Source organism: Perognathus longimembris, chromosome 4 (genome assembly GCF_023159225.1).
Source record: "Perognathus longimembris pacificus isolate PPM17 chromosome 4, ASM2315922v1, whole genome shotgun sequence".
NCBI lineage: Eukaryota > Metazoa > Chordata > Mammalia > Rodentia > Heteromyidae > Perognathus > Perognathus longimembris.
The window spans coordinates 29,748,543-29,769,585 of NC_063164.1; the positions used below are offsets into that span (position 1 = coordinate 29,748,543).

At 38.6% G+C, this 21,043-nt stretch overlaps 1 protein-coding gene across 2 annotated transcripts; it reads left to right on the top strand.

The window, feature by feature from the left end:
• Nucleotides 1–729: 729 nt before the first annotated feature.
• Kctd18 (potassium channel tetramerization domain containing 18) lies at nucleotides 730–19,433 on the top strand. 2 transcript variants are annotated; one of them, XM_048345012.1, is made up of 7 exons: nucleotides 730–1,009; nucleotides 3,452–3,666; nucleotides 5,334–5,545; nucleotides 8,917–9,110; nucleotides 10,042–10,136; nucleotides 14,796–14,898; nucleotides 17,720–19,433. In XM_048345012.1, the coding sequence occupies exons 2-7, from the start codon at nucleotides 3,507–3,509 to the stop codon at nucleotides 18,183–18,185; spliced, it is 1,230 nt and encodes a 409-aa protein (XP_048200969.1). In that variant the 5' UTR covers nucleotides 730–1,009; nucleotides 3,452–3,506; the 3' UTR covers nucleotides 18,186–19,433. The 2 variants fall into 2 exon arrangements, with proteins under 2 accessions (XP_048200969.1, XP_048200968.1); XM_048345011.1 differs by having other exon boundaries at nucleotides 731–968.
• Nucleotides 19,434–21,043: the final 1,610 nt, after the last annotated feature.

Below are 21,043 nucleotides of genomic sequence, written 5' to 3' on the forward strand. Positions count from 1 at the left end.
TCAAGGCTAGCACTCTCCCACTTGAGCCACAGCACCACTTCTGGTTTTTTCTATATATGTGGTGCTGAGGAATCAAAGGCAGGGCTTCATGTATACAAAGCGAGCACTTTACCACTAGGCCATATGCCCAGCCCCGGCTGATGGCATTTTGAAAGAGGAAGAGAAAAGGGTAATCCTGTCTCCTATCTCACCTCCAGCATCCATAAAGAGAGAGACATAGGAAGACATAGGCAGCCTCCTATAAGTAATGAAGAAAAGGGTCTGGCTCAAATCTAGTGCTCAATAATTGTATGTCAGACACACCTTCCCTGTCTCCCAAGACAGTTTAATATCTGAGTGGGGAGGCAGGCTTACCTTTCACTGCCTTCTCCCTTGCTGAGACACTAACAGAGAAACTAGGAACCAATTAGCATGGACTCTGGGGAAGTGCCTTGAAAACAATACAGTGTGGTGTACAAGGTAAGGTACAGCTGGAAATGGAGACTGGGGGTTATTGTGAAGAAGAAATTAAGTAGTTCTGCAAAGGACTTAGCACAGGGTTAGAGGTACAAAAATGAATGTTGGCTCTAACCTCAGTTTTCTTTGCTCGATCAAGAATAAAAATACTTCTCTTTTACTTTCACCTATTTCAGTGGAACATTTCCTACTCTCCAGTCAAGAAATGAGAATAAAGATTCCAAAATATGACTTTCAACTTCAAGTCAAATAAGGACGGGGGCGGAGCCCTGGCGTCAGAGGGGCGGGGCGTGCAGGGGGCGTGGCCGTTCTGAGGTGAGACCGACCGCGCGCGCTCCTTCTCCCTCCCTCTTTTCCTCTCCCTCCTGCAGCGCGCCGGTAGGGCCAGGCCGCACGGGGGCGCCGTCGGGCGGTTCTGTTCCGGAGTTGCCGAGCAGCGGAGGAGGCGCTTCTTCCGCGTCTGGCCCCGTGGCGTCCGGCAGCGGCGGCGCTGAGGGCCCGGCGGGTCGCAGGTCAGTCAGGCGGTCGTCGGTGCGCAGCCGCTGGGCGCCAGGTGGGCCGAAGGCCCAGGAGTCGGCGGGGCGCCCTCAGGGAGACCCTGGGTGGCGCCGATGACTCGGTCGCCGGGGCTGCAGGCTGTGTGGGTCGGAGCCGAATCGGGGTTTCCCACCCCCCGCACCCCCCGCCTCGACTCCGGCCCTGAGAGCCCCGGGCGGTGTGCCTGGTTCCTCACCTTTCCCCTTTGACCCGGCTCTGAGGAGAAGCGCGCCCGGGGAAGTCGCGCTGTGACCCAAAATGGGGTCCGCGGGCCCCACCGCACCGACTCCTCGAAGGACGCCGCGGGGCCTGGAGTCTGCACGTCGGCGTCCCGCGGGGTGGGGGTGGGGGCTCTGATAAGAGGGGACCCAGGACCGCGCCCCGACCCCGAGGGCCCCTCACCCCGGGAGGGCCGCCGCAGGTCCAGCCCGGAGTTGGGGGTCGCTTGAGTGGGGTGGGAGAAGTTGTGGGCCCCCTTGGGTGCTGTTCCTCCCCCCTCCCTCCCCCCACACACCCACATCACGGAGCCACCGAGTCTTGAGGAGCATGGCTGCTTAGTGAGTGACAGGCCCGAGGCTGCAGCCTCAGTGGAAGGGCCGCACCGGACGCTGTGGGGGCACCGCGGGGCTGGCTCTACCGCTTAACAGCAGGCAGCCCGGGGAGGACGCCCCGCATCCACACCGCTGTTTCCTTACCCGTGTCCTGATCTGTCAGTAGGACAGCCGTCCCCATTGTAGAGGGCTGATCGGTGAACCGGGTCATGGCTGTCTGGTGTCTCACGGAAGCCTTCTGTGAGTGGAGTTATTGTACGAGTGACACCGCCCTGTCCTACTCAAGCATACAGACCAAAAAGTGGGGCTAAAAACACCCAGAAAAACAGTGGGATGAAATGAGGAAGAAGTTCAGAGCATTATTCCCGAAGCCGTGTGCTAGGGACTAGAACTCAGGAGGGATGCTTGGGAAGTAAGGTTTGCCCAGGACCTTGAAGCAGAGGCAGGATCACAGAGTAGCTGGGCACTCAGGGACAGTGAGAACCAGCCCCTCCCATGCCTCTGAGACATATCTCAACGGGGCCGGACCTTTGGTTCCCATTGTTTTTTCTTCTTATTTTGGTAAAAGGCTCAACACGGCCACATCTAGGATGGCAGTTGAATAAAAAGTGAATTGACAGGGATATAGTTGAGCCTTTGGCAGCCATTTGAAGCTTGTTGCTATGAAACGTATAGATTATGTAGGGTGCCTTTTTCAACACAGTATTATTTCATGTGCCAAACGAACACCACGGTGGTGACCTTTGGGTCACATGTGAATGAAGAAATCGCTTAAAACATTTAAAACTTTCTTAAAGCATCACCCTACTTTAGTGTGAAAACGTTGGAACACTTAGAGGTGTTAAATTTGCAGTTCGAAACCAGTCTGGCTATTAGTATTAGAATTGTGACAAGATTTAAAACTATCGTTACAAATTTTGCTCTTTTGCTTTCTTAAATCTCCAAAGTCAACATTAAGTTCCTCAGCATATAACTTATGATAAAATTTGTTGGACTAAATATTTGTCATTTATTTTGTTTACTCTCTGAGCCATAAATTATTTTACATATATTTATATTTATTTATTGGATTACTAGTAACTGGCACTGTGGAGAAGTAGATTTTGAACTCAAATCTGGCTCCTACTCATGAGCTACATTGTCTTTTTCTTTTTTCTTAAGAGAGGGTAGCCAGCTTAGGGCTGATTCTAATTCATGATATCTACATTCTCTTCTTACCCTAATTATTTTCTGATAGTCCTTTTTGTGTTTGTGTCACTAGAGGGAGGCACTATCTCTTAAGGATTTCCCCCTCCCCCCCCCCCCCCCCCTGGCTGATACTGCTTGATCCACAGCTCCACTTCTGACTTTTTGGTGGTTAATTGAGTCTAATGGACTTTCTTGCCCAGGAAACTAAAACTGAGATTCTCAGATCTCAGCCTCCTGAGTAGCTAGTATTACAGGCATGAACCACCAGTACCTGACTTCTTAAAATCCCTTGATGTAGCCAACATTGCTACAAGAAGATAATTTGTCTAAGATCCTAAGTGTTTTGTCCTGAGTCATAAAATGTAGCAGCTCTGCAGTGTACTGATCTCTGCAATTACAAAGTTACAAAGACATGAATACCAAAGATTACATGTATCCTGTACTTTTGCTCTATATGTGACCGAACAAGTGTTAACCTTGTTGAATTCTTTAAAAAGTTGTTTCAGCAGCTATATTTTGTTTGCTAGTAGCTTATTATCTGATTCAAATCCCAAGTCAAAAATTTCTAACATCTTAGCACATCTCAAACTGTATTCATATTATATGACACCTTTTACCATGGCTGGCTCTGAAGACCTCATTAGAGATAATTTTAAAATGTATTTATTTTACATCCATGTATTGGCAAATGTCAGTGGTGTTTCCTTTTGCTTTGACAGGAAGTTTTGGGGTTACTCAAAGTGTGAGGCAAAATTTGGAGTGCCCAAGGACACAATGGCTGACCACAAGGTGGATGAAGAGGTGCTAGAAGTTCTTCGACTCAACGTGGGGGGCTGCATTTTCACAGCCCGGCGTGAGTCTCTGTGCCGCTTTAAGGACTCGATGCTGGCCTCTATGTTCAGTGGTCGTTTTCCTCTAAAAACAGATGAATCAGGTAAATGTCTAAAGTTTGGAAGCATGATGGTGAATATTCATTATAATAGAATCTATTTGAAATTCCTTTTGATTGTCCTAATTACCCTGGAATGCATTAGATCAGTCTACTAATTACTGATCTTATTAGGACTGTATGGAGGGAAATTAAATGCTGGTTTCTAAAATCTATGATACTGTTGCTAAAAGTTGGCACAAAGTGAGGAGGGTGTCAGGGCCAACTGTGACCTAATTATCAGGATTAACTACATTTTGAAAGTCATTCTTTTCATGTGACATAATGGCTGCTGAAGTCTTTCAGTGTCTCTCAAGTTTAAAAAAAAAAAAAGCATTTTTCCTCTGGAGAAAGCAGCTGTACACCTTGCTGACTGGTAGCAATCATGGTGGAATTAGTGTTGTGTTGCACACAGGTATACCTGTGTAATCCCTGCTGGGTGCTGACATGTGCGGCTGAGGAATGGCAGTGGAGGCAGAGGACCAGAAACGATGGTTTGGATGAAACTATAGAATGTATGATTAAGTCCTGGTGCTGTTCTTTCTGCTTCAAGTATGGTGGGAGCCACTGAACCTACTGCTATTTGTAAAGAATCTTTATCAGCCCAAGAATGGCTTTTTACATTATGTTTCTGGACCATCCCTGAGCTCCAGGACCCACTGTGGTTCTGGGTTAGAGAAGAGGGCTGAGGGTGAGAGGTTGCTCTGCTGTCACCTGCTCAGGGCTTGGGAAGGTCATTTTGCCAGCTAGATGGCAGTTAAAAGAGTGGGAAAATTGCTAGCTGGTACTCAGGGCTTGATAATGAAAGGAAGCAGAGATGGAGATTTATTCTCTACTCTTAAGTTTTTACCTCTTTAGTCCTTTTTTATCTACAGTAATTGAAAGAGAAAAATGATTGAGTATTCTTTATGTAGAAGCTTTTTGGTTTCAATTCTACTAAATTACCTAAAGGGCATTTTTTAAAATCATAAAGTGGTACCAACACAGTATTTCTTCCTGTTTTAAGTGTAGATTCTCATACTCTATGTGATTTACCCAACCATTCCAGACAAAGGGCACACCTGCTCAGTGCTTGTAACATAGTTGACTTTCAAATACTGGTCATATGATGATCATGCCACATGCTCATGCTGTTCTTGTCCAGCTAGCCTGATGCTAGGGGTGGTGAGCTTTTGCAGTTGCCCATAGTGGGATATAGTGTTTGTATCTGAAGTGGATCTTGGAATATGTTTTCCTATATGGTCAGTGAGACGACTGAGCTCTACCACTAAGCCACACTCTTTCTTTGTGTAAGCCATGAAAGAGGGCCTTCTATTCAGGAAGATACAGTTCCATGGCAGAGTGCTTGGCTGGATGAGTAAAATTCTGGCTTGATTTAGCTTCACTGATTCCCTGTGTACATAGAACACCCCTATAAACCAGATATGGTGCTCCTGATGATACATATTTGGATTTAGGCTTACACACAGTGTTCTGTAAATACAAGTAGTTTTCCCAAGCAACTCATTTACATTCACCTTTAGAGTATTACTTGATTATAAGTCAAAATATGGAAAATTTAGCTCAGTGTGAGTGACTAAACATCTTTTACTAAAATAAATGTTAATTTTCTTTGGAGAAAGAAACTCTTGTAGTTGTAATTGATCATTGTCTTTGAACTGAATGTTTTCTAGGGGCTTGTGTTATTGATCGCGATGGGCATCTGTTTAAATACCTTTTGGATTATCTTCATGGAGAAGTTCACATTCCCACAGATGAACATACTCGAGTTGCCCTGCAGGAAGAAGCTGATTACTTCGGCATACCTTATCCATACAACTTATCTGACCACTTGGCCAATGAAATGGAGGCATATTCTTTAAGGTCAAATATAGAACTTAAAAAGGTCTTGACATTTTCTCAAGTTTTAAAAAAGAACTGTATTTATTATACACAAAGCAATATATACTGTTTTGCCTAGCCTGTGCTATCTCATAAACCAAACATGAGGCTGTCTTTACAGTGTTTAAACATATGTTTCTTAATTACTCCTACTCATGTTATAAAGCTGAGATTTGATTCTAGGAAAGTATATTGCATTGCTCAAAGACTTAGCAAATTCATATAACTCATTGAAGACTTAACAATTTTTTGGTGGTATTGGAATTTGAACTTAGGGCCTCTTGCTCTATTGGGCAGGTGCTCTCCCACTTGAGCCATGTCCCTGTCCCCTACTTTAAAAAAAAAATTGAATTATTTTTTGAGTAGTGTCTTGAACTTTTTGCCCTGCTTGGCCTGGTATGATCTTACCACTATGACTTCCAAGTAGCTGGGATTACAGAATGCCTGGCTTGATTGTTGAGATCCTTAAACTTTTGCCTGGGCTGTCCTTGAGCTGTGCTCCCCCTGCAACCCTACCTCCTAAGTAGTTGGGTTTTTGTTTTTTTTATGACATATTTTTCCTCCTTGCTGGTACTGTGCCTTTAACTCAGAGCTTCATGCTCTTTCTTGGCTTACTTGTGACCTCATCACTGAAACTTGCTCTATTACTTGAGCCATGTCTCCAGTCCAGCTTTCCTGCTGGTAATTGGAGATGGAGTCTCTCAGACTTTCTTCTTGGGCTGGCTGTGAGCCAAGACCTTAGTCTCCTAAGTAGTTAGGATTATAAACATGAGTTACTAGTGCTTGGCTTGTATGAGTTTGTTGTTGTGTGCTGGTACTGGCTTGACTCAGGGCATTGTGCTCTCTTGGCTTTTTTTTTTGTTCAAGGCTGGAATGCTACCACTTGAGCCACACCTCCACTTCTAGGTTTTTGCTGATTATGTGGAGATCTGAGTCTCTTGGATTTATCTACTTAGGCTGGCTTTGAACCACAATCCTCAACTCTTAGCCTCCTGAGTATCTAGGATTATAGGCATGTACTACATACCAATGCCTTAGATGACTTTTTAATAGAACGATTCTCTTTTAGAAGTTTTTCCTTTCTTTCTTTTTCTACTAGGGATTGAACTCATGACCTTATATTTGCTTAAAGATCTTTTTAAATTAAGAAATTTATAGTATATGAGGGATTAATTTTAATTATTTTTGGTTTATAAAGTGATTTTTTGTTTGTTTGTTTTTGCCAGTCCTGGGGCTTGAACTCAGGGCCTGAGCACTGTCCCTGGCTTCTTTTTGCTCAAGGCTAGCACTCTACCACTTGAGCCATAGCACCAGTTCCAGCTTTTTTGTTTTTTTCTATATATGTGGTGCTGAGGAATCAAACCCAGGGCTTTATGTATATGAGGCAAGCACTTTACCACTAGGCCATTTTCCCAGCCCCTAAAGCGATTTTTTTTTTTAAAGGAACTGTCATGGTAAATAATAAAATCTCTTCCTTCAGTATGTGTAGCAATTTGTTAATAAGTTAAAACATTAGTTTGATGAATTCTCTTTGAGACTGGTAAATCTTTTTTAAGGTGTTTCTATTTCCCAAAAAGGCTTTGTTGGTGGTGGTGGTGTTGGTCCTAGGGATTGAAATCTGGGCCTGGATGCTGCCCCTGAGCTCCTCAGCTCAAGGCTAGCACTCTACCACTTGAGCCACAGCACCATTTCAGAGGTGTTTCTATTTCAAATCACATTTTAAAGATCTTTACATGACTTTAAAAGGTTTGTTTTCTATCTTTGTCTTATGGATAAACTTTACATTTGCTACTAATTAACGTTCAAGAAAGATATTCCCTAGAAAATTGTGAAACAATAAATAGAATATAAAATAACATCATATATAGTATATAAAATATAAGAAATAAAAAATAATGAAAATGGACAGTTTTCATTATTGACAATTACCTAGGGAGTATTTTAACTGGTTTGAGTTCTTTGATTTGGACATCAGTGTGTAGGAAACAAACTGGTGGATGTTTGGTTATTAGGAGTACAGACAAAAAAAAAAAGGTAATTTAGTGCTGGATCCCCTTTGGAATAGGCTCTGCTCCCAAAGTTACTTTTAATTTAACTGTCAAATAATGCAGTCTATCAAGTTTACTACATCTGCAGAATGGGGCTACAAAAGCCTGGTGGTAGTTTATGGAGACCTATCTTCTGAATCCTATTCTTCTCCTGCTGGTTTGTATTGAAAAAGAACAAGGGCAGCCCACACTTTTTCTATCAGCCAACACATAATTATTTTAAATATTTGTGACATGTATGGCACTGTACAAGAACTATGTAGGATATCAAGATATTTAACATTCAGTTCTTGCCCTCGCGCGGTTTACAGTATAATTGGAAAATACAGACATACAGTGAAGTTAAGAACCAATACAGGAATTAGATGCCAATGCTACATGCCAGTGTAAGACTACTGACTACTGACTGATTATTGAATTGGTAAGCAACTAGGCATCTTCTCTGTGCCAGCCACGGTTGCACAAACATGGTATATGTCAGTGGACAAAACAGACTAAGATGCCTGTCCTAAGGGTCCTCAGAGCAATCATACCATTTATTCCAGCCAAGGCCCTGCCACTCCACCACGTGAAGCCCCTCGCTCTCTGGCTTGTAGCACCTTGTCTTCTCATCAGGTGGCATATCGTATTACATGGTGTGCTGAAAGTTTATTGAATGATTTTTGATTTGTGTACTAGCTGTAAACTAGCTAATCAACCGACTCTTCTTGTCACCCTTACATCTCTTAGATCATGGACAGTGCTTGGCACATGTTCAAATGAATGAATTAATGAATGACAAGGTAGATAAATGCCAAATGAGTTCATTCAGTGTATATTGAGTTCACATATGTCTATCACTATAAAAGAACATGTTTATCTCATTAACTCATGGTTGCCATTTGGGGTTTAAACTACAGACCATCTATAGAGATAATAGAAAGAGAAGGGAAAATAAAGGTAAATGAGACACTTAAAGAAAATAAAGGGGAATGAAAAAATATTGTAGTTATTATATGAAGATTATAAAATTAAAAGTGATGTGCAGACTGAAAGAGAAGATAAAATAGAAGTTTTGTGTAGAAAAGCAGTCTCTAAGTGAAAAGTTGTTAAGGTTTGGGTGTTGTTTTTCTGTGCTTATTCCCCTCCTTCCTTCAATTAATTCATCACATGTGTGTTTAAAGATAGGTTGAAATTTATAATCTCCTTTTTCTGTTACGACCATATGTACATGAAAGTAATAGAGCACATTCATTCTTTATTTTGCTCCATAATTTAATCCAAATTTTATGTTTTATATATATACATATATATTATATATACTTTCTTTCTTTCTTTTTTGTTTTAGGCCTTAACAGACTTCTGTGATTCATATGGCTTAGTTTGCAATAAACCAACAGTTTGGGTTCTCCACTATCTTAACACATCTGGTGCGAGCTGTGAGAGTAGAATTATTGGTGTATATGCCACCAAAACGGATGGGACAGATGCTATTGATAAGCAGCTGGGAGGAAGGATTTACAGCAAAAGCATTTTTAAAAGGTATGTCCAAATAGTATGAAAATTATCAAAATTGTCCAAGTGTCTACTTAGAGATGTTATTGAATAGAAAAGACATCACCAAGGCCCAGTAGAGAGTGGCTCTCGGCTATGGAGATATGCTGCTTTGGAGCAGGTGATAATCAAGACCATTTCACAGAGCTGTATGTTACAGACCATCTTTATGAGTGAGGACAGAGGTTCTCAACAGGGACTGAGCACTGGAGACCCTGTAGAAGCCTTTAAAAAGAGAGGAAGGCTTTAAAAAGAAAGAACTGAAAAGCCACATACCCAGTATCTCCTTAGACCATAGTCTGGGGTGGAAGCACTAGCTTAGGGGTTAGCAGGCCCACTTAATGTCTAGGGCTAGGTTGTGCCTGGGTTCTCTACTAAGAATAAAGACAGTCTTCTCTTTTTCTTCCAGCTTTAGAACTCTATGACTTGAACATATTAAATTCTTAAGAGTTATAATCTCTCTGTAATTTTATTTATACTGGTAAATTTATTTAGGAAGCTTTTATTGTTTAATTCTTTGGGAGATTGAATGACCATATAAGCTTGTTTTAGATGTTTAGAGGTATCATCAGTGTCTGACATTTTTACAGATAAGGAAGTTTATATATAAAATATGTAAAAACCTGGCATTCTAATTTTATTAGCTGATTTTTAAAAAATCTGCTTTGAAAAAATGTGTTGGTTCATGTTTATATTGTGAAATTAATACTTTACTAAGTAAAAAGAGACCAAATGCAGATTAGTGTAGGCTATGGTTATTCTTAAAATTCATATTGTCTGTATGCTTATGCATATACACATATATGTACATATATGTATTTCCCTTTAACTACCAAACACTTACAGAGTGCCTGTTAAGTTGATTATATGTGTATAAATCCACACTTAGGTAGTTTCTTTTCTTTTGTAATATTTCTAGAGAGGCGGGAAATAATGTTCAGTACATTTGGAGCTATTATTCAGTAGCAGAGTTGAAGAAAATGATGGATGCCTTTGATGCTTGGGAAGGGAAAGGTACAGTACATTTATTTTATTTCATGGAAATAAATAGACTTTTCCTTAATAAGACAAAGTAGAAATGCTATTATATATATACATATATATTTTGACAAAGCTTAGTTTTTAGTGTGTCAAGGTATTTCCACTAGCTGACACTGAGGCAGCTGACTTTTATGTCGTTACAGTCTGCTAGTTGCTAAATATCTAGATGTTACTAATAATTTATAATTCAATGGCATCAAGCATGCTTTTTCCACTCAATTAAAGACGAGCTTATTTGCATCTATTATGTGCCTAGCACTGTCCTAAATTAAGCATATAATGTATAAAAAAGTGAAGGGAGTGAAAACAATGCTGGAAGATCTGTCTAAAGAATTCAAATAAAATCATTAAATGCACACTTAGAAAAATTACCTTAAACTATTTAGTGAGAGCTGATGATGATAATAATGTTACCACTATGGTAACTGGCTTGCATTAGATATAACTTAGGCCTAAACAACCCTGTGTACCCATTTGCTATTTCTGTTTGACAAGAAAACCAAGTTTTAGAAAGGATATGCCACTAACTAAGGATCACAGAGGGAGACCTGTTCTATGCCATATATATATATTTTTTTTTAATTAATAAGTATATATGGAATGTCTGTTTTGTACAAAGCACCATAAGTTCCATGATTGCATCCTGTGATAATTGTATCACAGTCCTAAAAATGTTGTACCGGAACTCCATAATGAGCAAACAGAGAAACCACATTTTGAGAGCTTGAATTGGGAGTCTTTATTGGAAAGCGGGCATCTGCAGGTGGACTCCTGTCTTAAAGACCTGCAGCCCCTTGAATACACTTCATACTGTTAGAAAACTGAGCCATTAGAGCAGGAGAGGAAAGAAAGAGCAGAAAACCAATATCAACAAACCATATCAACCAAGGGAGAACTGAAGTGGTGACTGGAGGAGAGCCAGGTGACATGAGACACAGGGTATGGCATAATGGCACCTGAGCTGATCCTGGCCAAAACAGGGCCAGGGTCACAGAAAACTTAGTGTCTCAGAGTTCAAGGCACAGGACTGACAGGTCCAGTAACTTATGGTCCAAGTCCCTGCCCCTGCCTCTAGGAATTCAGACATGCTCATTACCTGGCTCATTACCTGCCTCTACCATGATGACAAGATGGCTCCACTTAAACCCAATACTCTATCATTCACCATGTGGTCAAGATGGAACTGGTTAGATCCAATATCCTTATTTCAAAATGACATTGAAAGTTAGTAGAGACACAGTGCTGATTGCATGAGAATAAATGAAAGGAGTGGAAGAGGCTTTACAAACATTACATCTGCCATTCCTCCTTCAGGTGGGTGCTAGTCCCAGCTCTTCTGTTTTTGTTTTTATCAACTGTGTCTCTAACTTTTCCTCTTTTCCTGTTACAATTTTCAAGCAAGCAGAGTGGCATTTAATAATGAAAGACATGCTATTCTCTTTATTACTAGTGATTTAGTATACTTTGAGACATTTAGCTTAAGTTGAGGACAGTGTCCCAGGGGGTCTCTCTGTCTTCTTTTGTGTCTCTCTCCTGGCAGGATGCCCAGGATTCTTTGGGAGGGCCCTGGCCTGGCTTCTTTATCTACTGACTTTGGAAGCTCAAAATGAAGGCTAGGATCAATCATTCACTTTTTATAAAGCATTTGATTGATTTTAGCTCTTTCAAAAACATAATGGAGCATCATTGTTATTTAACAATTTCCAAGGAGGCTTTGAAATCCTTAAACTAGGAAACAAAAGTAAAAGAAAAGTCTATTGGAAGGGAGTAGACGTCTGTTTTATGTGGGCATATGTCTTTTTACAAAATGTAAAACAAAACTGGTGGTATTTTAGGTGTTGAATTTAATAGACAAAAACAGTAGAGTATAGTTACAGAATTATCAGAAGCTAGTTCTGGTAAATCATATAGCGATTCTAAGGGAAATCCCATTCATGGGACAAGCCAAGATGTGCTTTGGTCTTCTAATGAAGAAAAATGCTAATGGCTAATATGTATTTAGCCATCTTTCCCCTTGTCCAATGGACTATCTACATATCCATATTATATATACATCTTTCTGCAGGAATAAACAAGGAAAGTAGCAATGAAAAGGTTGGGAAGTAGAAGTTATTAAGGGGATAAATCTTTCTGTATTTGATAGTAAAACATGCTATAGAACTGTGTTAGTGGAAACTGTGTGTTCTGGTTTAGGAATAGAGCAGACAAAGTAAACCCTAATGAAGTTATAAAAAATAATAATACTATGTGATAAAAAGTATGAATTTCAATAGAAAAAGAAAGATTACCTAATAATTAGTTGAGAAATATACTTGAGAGGAAAAATAAACTTTCATATATAGTAAGTTTAATCAAAAAATTGATGTCTTAACAGGAAGATACATTATAAGTTCAAAATAAACCATTGAAAAACCTGATAAATTTAGCTACATACATTTTGGTACAGTCACAGGATGGAATACAGACATTAAAATTATTCTGGAATATATTATCTACAATTTTATCAATATGTGGTATATATTTATATATTACAGTATATATATATAATCCAATATGATAGGACTATTAAATTTTTTTTGATTTTCAGCATCATTTATTTGATTATGACAATGAAACATATCTAAGTCCTTACACAGCACTATCTTTAAAGCATACCACATCATAGGATTTCTATTCCAATAAAATTCAAGGAAAAAATTGTTCCTTCTTACTAACTTTCAAAAATAGCTGACTAATGTGTTTTCTATTATTTAACTATGATTTTTAAGTAAAATTTCCAGAAACAAGACAGTCTTGTGAATTCAGGACTATTAAATTATATGTAATTTTTTATATAGGATAGTTTGTGATAAAATCAATGATAAAAATCAGGAAACAATTAACTATAAAATTCTTTCAGTTATAAGCATATCACATGAACAGAAAAAAAAGATTGGAATAAAATAAATCTATATATCTTGAGCCATGCGTCCTAGTTTTCAGATTAGGTGTGATTTTACACTTTTAAATTACTTTTACAAGTTTTGTATAGTAAATTAATTACATTAATAGGAAAAATGGCTTATTTAAACAAAAGGCAATGATAAGTCATAGAAGGAAATGCTATTCATCAATGAAAAGGTCACTGATATATACATTAACATGGATGAGTCTTAAAATAGCATTTGAAGAAGCCAATTTTGTAATTACTGCCAGACCTTTAATGGTAAAAAGACACCAAGCCCATTCTGGAACTTAGAAGGTTATTAGATTATTATTTTTTAATGCTGAGTAGTTTTTATTTACTATAATTCTTTGAATACTTTTTCATGTATATATAATGAGTTATATAATTAATTAATATATAATTATGTATAATAAATATAATTATATGTAACAAATATTTAATTAGTATAATTATTTATTATATTTATAATATGTATAATTACATATTTATAACATGTATAATTATATAAATATATAATTATATAATAAACATAATTTTTAAGTTGAATTGAAAGTCACATAATATAGAATTAACTACTTTATATATAGTATAGATTTATATATTATGTATAATATAGCTTAACTTTTATGTATAATATAGGCATATGATATAGAATTAACTACTATATAATATATAATTAAATATTTAATAAATATATAATATAATTTTTAAGTTGAATTGAAAGTCACGCAAACATGTATGTATCAGTGGCATTTACTACTTTTACAATTTGGACAATTGATAAGTAACCCTTACCTGGGTAGCTCCAAAACATTTTTGTTACCCTAGAGGCAATCCTAGTACCCTCTATAAACAATTACTTCCCATTCTACTTAATCCCTTCATTACCATCATTCTTGCTTTTGGTCAATGGATTTAACTACTTTGGATATTTCGTTCAAATGGAATCATATAATATGTGAGTTTTTGTACCTGACTTCTTTATTGGTAACAGTGTTTTAGAGACTCAAAAGAACACAGTTTTTTCTTTGAATATCATATTCAAGATTGAAAATTTGGCTGGGATCATAGTCTCATTTTCATAGAGTGATAGTATCTCCTATTTTCAGGGTGTGCTGTTTTCAGACCAGTTCTAGTAACCCCATTAAGTGTACAGGGCAAGGGATATAATCACGGCTGCCAAGTGCTACTGCTATTGCCAACACTATAGCTGATTTACAATGCACCTGACACTTTCTGTGTGTTTAGTTGGTTGTGAGCCCTTCAGTTATCACGACTGTATACACTGATAACAGTGTATACTGTTTTCATCAGTATCTCACTGAGGAAATAAACATTTCAGTCCAGAAAATACCATTCCCAGGGTCACAACAGTGAGTGAGAGTAGGATTCGGATCTAGGTAGTGTTGGCCAGTGCCTCAGCTGCCACTTAGGCATATATCATGAGTTGATTATCTTAACAGTCAGTGGCGAGGCCCTGGTGGGTAGTCCACTTTGCCTACACCCAGGTCATGAGCAGTGCCACTCTACTGTCCTGGAGCATTGGGTGAGCTCTTTCTGTTTGTGTTGTCATCCCACCCTTCATCAAGTGAGAGGCACAACCTCATACCACTTCTGGCTCCTCTTACACAGCTCATTGCTTGTGGTAGATGGGGCTCTCTTAATGATGCCTTTTTATCTTCAAGGTGTTAGCTACTGGCGCGTTCCTCATGAGCTGATAGAATGTTGGACTTTGGAAGAACAGCCTTTACTTGGAAGCATGCGTCACATGGCCCCAATTCGAAAGAGGTTCTTTGAGATTTTTAAAAATTATACTTTTATTATCTTTAAGTAGTTGTATGAAGGAGTTACTTTGAATTTTTTAAAAAAACCTGTAATTGGGGCTGGGGATATGGCCTAGTGGCAAAGAGTGCTTGCCTCTTATACACGAAGCCCTGGGTTCAATTCCCTAGCACCACATATACAGAAAACGGCCAGAGGTGGCTCTGTGGCTCAAGTGGTAGAGTGCTAGCCTTGAGCAAAAAGAAGCCAGGGACAGTGCTCAGGCTGGTGTCCAAAGCCCCAGGACTGGCAAAAACAAACAAACAAAAACCTGTAATTGATATTTTTATTGCCTTTAGAAAAGAGAAATAATAATCCTTGACCTTATTAAGTTTATTAACCACCTAGTCCACCTTACCATAAAAATATAGATCTTGATAAATAAAAGTGACCAAAATAGTGTACAAAGTCAAAATAATTCCCTAAAACTGGAGATGTAGAAGTGTGTGGATGTGTGTATATTATGGTACTCGGGTTTGAAATCAGGGCTTTGTGCTTGCTAGGCAGACTCTCTACCACTTGAACCACACTCTGAGTCCTTTTGTGTTATTTTTTTGAATAGTGTTTTGTTTTTACTCCAGGACTAGCCTGGACTGCAAGCCTCTCATTAATGCCTTCTGGGATAACAGTGTGCTAGTGCTACCATACCTGTGCTTTTTATTAGTTCAGATGGGATCTTACGAACTTATTTTTTGCCTGGGCTGGCCTTAAACTATGATCTTGTGGTCTCCACCTCCCATATAGCTAAGATCACAGATATGAGCTTAGCCCAGTGTGATGGAAAATGCTGGTAGAAGCTGGAGGTGTGGCTTGTCTAGCACTATGAGACCTTGAATTAAATCCCTAAGACTACTGAGGAAAAAAAATTATGAACTTTAGCATAGTGCTGGTGGCTCATACCTGTAATCCTATGTACTCAGAGGCTGAGATCTGAGGAATCATGGCTTGAAGGCAGCCCAGGTAGAAAAGTTTGTGGGACTCCCATCTCCAAAAACACCATTGAGAAGCTGTGCTGGAGGTATGGCTTAAATGGTAGAGAATCTGCTGAGCAAGTTAGATGCCCTGAGTTCAAACCCTGCTATTGGTGTTCCCCCTAGTCTCCTACAAAAAGAAAAATACTAGTGGACACCATTGGAATTGTAGTAGACATTTTTCCACCCCCACCCCCCAGAAGTGCAATTCCAGGCTTTATTTGACAATAGTAAAAGAATCTGTTTAGATTTAAAACTTGAAATTTTCTGTGGGTTATTCTGAATTCCTTTCTCTTTTATATTGCCATAAATAGAATTTTTATTTGATATTTTCTCATGTTCCATGAAGTTATTAGCATTAAATCCATTGTATATCAGTCTCTTTTCATTGTTTTTAAAGTACATTTAAATTAATATTTATTTCTATTAGTATCTAAGTTTTATTCATGGACTTGATATTCTGACTTTTTGATTGTTTATTTTAGAATTTGATTCATAACTAAGGAATTTCAGACTACTTTTTAAGTTTTGCCTCTGGCTCTTTTGCAGAAATACAGCTTGTGGGTTGTTTTTTTTTTAAGAGTTGGTCATCTCTTGTCATAACATACCTCATTTTTCAAGGACACTTTGAGATAAGCCTTTTGATGGACTAATATTGTTTATCTAAAGAGCAGTAGGTCTGAACTAGGGGTGGTTTTGTCCCTCCAGAGGATATTTGACAATGTTTGGAGACAATTTGGTTGTTCCTCTCTATGCTGGGAGAAAATTGCCTTACCTATGTGCTTGTGAGGTAGGCCTTATGATAGGGAGCTGGTGGAAGCAGTGGGAGAAACTGGCAGGGTTTTGGCAATTCTAAGGCAGTTTTTAGAAATGTTGTTTTCAGGTTGTTTATAATGAATGGTAAACTATTCAGAAGTCTTTGAAGGCTTGCCCAGGGCTTTTCAAATTGAAAATCATCTACCTACACCCACACCTGAGTTTGACCATTCTAGCAGTCTCCCACAAAATGTGTCTAGCACATGTAAATTTTACTGGCTGTCAAAGGTGATGGTGTGACTGAAAAATGCCAATATAACAAAATGAAATAGGCATCTTTACTGTAGAATGTTTCATATGTCAGGATGGATTTTAAAGCTCCATTTGGGAACATATGCAGTGGTTTTTGAGATGAATTTGGCATTGAACCCTCTTGTTTCTTTTTCTTCAGGAAAGTTGTTGACACTGCAGTTGTAGGAAAATCTACCTTGACTATTCTTGTGATCCTCTGGGTCACATTTGGACTGTTGCAAACAGGGTGATATGTGATATAATTCTTAGTGAATGTTCCAGATTTTAACGTCTTGTTGATGTTAACATTATATGTGATTTTATTTTATTATTATTATTATTATTATTATTTTTTTTTTTTTTGGCCAGTCCTGGGGCTTGGACTCGGCCTGAGCACTGTCCCTGGCTTCTTTTTGCTCAAGGCTAGCACTCTGCCACTTGAGCCACAGCGCCACTTCTGGCCATTTTTTCTGTATATGTGGTGCTGGGGAATTGAACCCAGGGCCTCATGTATACAAGACAAGCACTCTTGCCACTAGCCCATACCCCCAGCCCCTATATGTGATTTTAAAAGGTGAAGTTAGCATTCAAATTGCGAATAATCTTTTGTAAACTTGCTATTTTACATATTGACCTGTTGGGTTATCTCTAGGCCCCTTTACTTTTATTTTTAAGGAAAGCCTTTTTGTTAAACCAAAGGTATACTTTGGAAACATTTTTAGTAAAAAGTGAAAATGCTGAAAACAAAGACATGCTTCTTTATTTTCCAGGCGATTGATAACCCTTGCTGAAGAGGAAGAAGGTGCAAACTATAAGGCTGGTCCTAAGCCAGTCAGGTTTTTGGGCCCTTCCACAAGCACCCAAATTAAAGTAAAGAACTCTGCTTCAGTCAGGGTGGCTCCAGCCAATACTGTCCAGACCTCTCAAAACAATAGCTGTAGAAAGGCAGCTCTGTGCTCCATGAGTGCATCTGAGCATTCTCCAGCTTGTGATGGTGCCAGGAGTGCTGAGAATGGAGCTGCACACCCCTTGCCAGCAAAGGTGCTACTCTCTGACAAGAAGTCTACATCCCACCGAGTGATAAAGCTGAAGAGGACTCCACTGTGTGCCATGATGCCTTCCCTGCCCATGCCCACAGCAGGGATGCAGGCTGACTCCCCAGAGCTGCCTTCTCTGGAAGCTCCTAACACATTAGGTAGACAGACTGAAAATGGGAGAGAGCAAGCTGATGGATAAAAATGGTGGAATTGAAGTTTCCCATTTGTTTCAGAGCTTCCAACATCTTTGATACTAATACATGACTTTCCTTTATGCAGTAGGAGGGAAAACATGTTTCTACTTAGAATTGTTGCTAGAAAAGTGACTTGTGTGACGTCAGAATGGAGTGATTTGTGTGACTTTGTTGTTGGAGTTGTGTTTACTTCTCTTTTTCCTAACTTTTAAAGGATTGTTTGTCTGTGGGCAGTGTGACTTCTAGTTTTGAATCTTTCTTTAACTTAATTGGTATAGAGACAATGAAGCAGGATAGCACAGTCACTACTGGAGAAGTCCCCTTTAGTGCAGAAACATCATATAGACAATATAGATTTTTGTAATGCTACTTCTTGCAGCCTAAGAACAGGTGTGAAGTCTGGGGGAAGAAGACATTTCCATCTGGTGAGATGGAGGAGGTGGGGTCAGTGGCAGCCTTACTGTGTCACACAGCTAGGAGAAGTTCCAGAGAAAGTGCATCAGGTGAGGGACCTAGGATTGCTCCTTGTCTCAAAAGACAACATGGAAAGAAATGATAGGAAGGGAAAAAGGCAGTAGAGATAGCACTTTGAGTCTTGCTTAATTGAGCCATTTTCTTTCTTGAATTGGCTTTTTTTTTTTTTTTGGCTCTTTTCTGTTAGCTGATCTATTTATATACACCACAAGAAAACATGGTTATAACATGGTTTTGGAGATTGTTAAAATATCACATTTAATTAGAATAGTGAGGGTTTTAAAAAATACTTTGAAAAAGAGAATGTAAAACTGTAACTTTTTAACTGAAGTTAATATGTGTTCTTCAGAAGTGACTGAAGTCATTTTGATTATTACAATATGATTTTTGTGCATAAAATTTCTGTATAACAATATTTTTAAGCAAAGATTTTTGATTCTCTATTTTTTTCATGGCTATTCAGGTTGTATGTTTACTCTTACAAGTTATGTTTTATAATTGGATTGCATATTTCTACTTTCAGTGAGCACTATGCCTGTATAAAGCATAAAGTTCATAAAGCAGGGGAATTTTTACTGTAGGGCTTAATATTGTACTTACATTGCCTTGAAATAGTAAAGTAAGTTTATACTCAAAATGTTACTTTTTTCAAATAAAAGCTTTTCCATAAAAAGTGACATTTTCTTTGTGCTTTTTAAAAATCTTGGACCCTGTTAGTAATATGGAAGTTGATAAAAGATTTCTATTTCTGCTTCCAAAACTACTCTCTTGTCCAGATAAAGTAGAAAATAATTAAACCAGTTTGGATAACTGTCCACCTACTAGTAACTTTTTTTTTTTGCCAGTCCTGGGGCTTAGCCTCGGGGCCTGAGCACTGTCCCTGGCTTCTTTTTGGTCAAGGCTAGCACTCTACCACTTGAGCCGCAGCGCCACTTCTGGCCTTTTTGTATATATGCAGTGCTGAGGAATCCAACCCAGGGCTTCATATATAAAAGGCCACTCTTGCCACTAGGCCATATTCCCAGCCCTCTGGTACCTTTTTAAATAGGTGATTTTGGCAGAAACTGTTACTTATTTAATTAAAGATCCACTGGAGGATGTCATCTTTTAAAAATGGTATTATAAAGAATCCAGAGATTCTTAAAATAAAAAATCATAGAGACTTTTTAGAACTAATCTGAACATTATTAATCTTATATGGGTCTAGAACATTTTGAGTTTCTGGTTTATATAAGAACATTTAGTACAAATAAAGTCTATAATGTACATTTTATACACACTAAACATTTCTTTGGGAAGGAAATGCCATGGGTGATTGTGCCAATAGTTTCCATTTGTTTGTATCAAGTCGTTGAAGTGAAATGTGCTCTTAGCCCTTGTAATTATTCTGCTTTGTAGAAGGCATTGGAAGATTGTGCAGCAAGGTAGAAAAGCAACAGGTTGATATCGTGTGTATCATCAGTTGAAGTCAAATTCAGGATGCTTGAGTTCCTTAAATTATTTGGGTGTAGTTTACTGAGAATTAATTCAATTTTCTGTAAGATTTTCTTAAATTTGCTTTTTTAATCCTAAAGTGCTCTTTATCTTAGCAGACTGTATAAATGAAAGGGTAGGTAATTGCTACAAGCCATTGTTCTTCCTGGACAGAAAGAAGAAAAGTAGCAATTGAAGAAGTAAGTGCAGGCAGTTGGATCAGGAGTCATATAGAAATACCAAATGGTAAGTAGGATATTTAAGTACTATTATAAAAAAAATCTGTGTGCTACCAGAGAATGTGTGAAGAACACTGGCTTGTCCTGGTTAAGTCTGGTTAACTGTGCCATGGAGAGCCTAAGGCCAACAAAATTAATCCTACTGAAGGATTTATTTTACTTGTATTGCCTTATGCTGCAACTTATAAAAGTACTTGAATATGGTTTTAGAACCACATTGTAAAGAAGCCATGCTTGGTTCTTAAATATCAAGAAAATGAAGCTCAGAAAAGTTAGAGCTGTACAATAACGATTGTATACTCTCATTTTTGGCCCCATGATCCAATTTCTGCAGAATGACACAACATCAATCTGATTCAAGGAAAAGCTAGAGGGAGGAAGTAAATAGAAAAACCTATGAGTGTGCTTCATATTGGGAAGTTTTTGAGCAAGAATATATTAAAGCATTGCATTATGTGTCTGTCTTCTAGCCAGAAACTGTTTCTTCTGTACCTGTAGGGACTGATACATAGAAAGCCTTTAATAAATTTTTGCACAATTGAGGGCAACTCCAGGCTCAGAATTAGTTTAGACCATTTTTCTGGTAGTAAACTTTAAGGGGTACACAGATTGATTTCTGGTCTTGCAGAATTTCTACTATCAGGAGAACAGCTATTAATAACCATAATTACTATTAA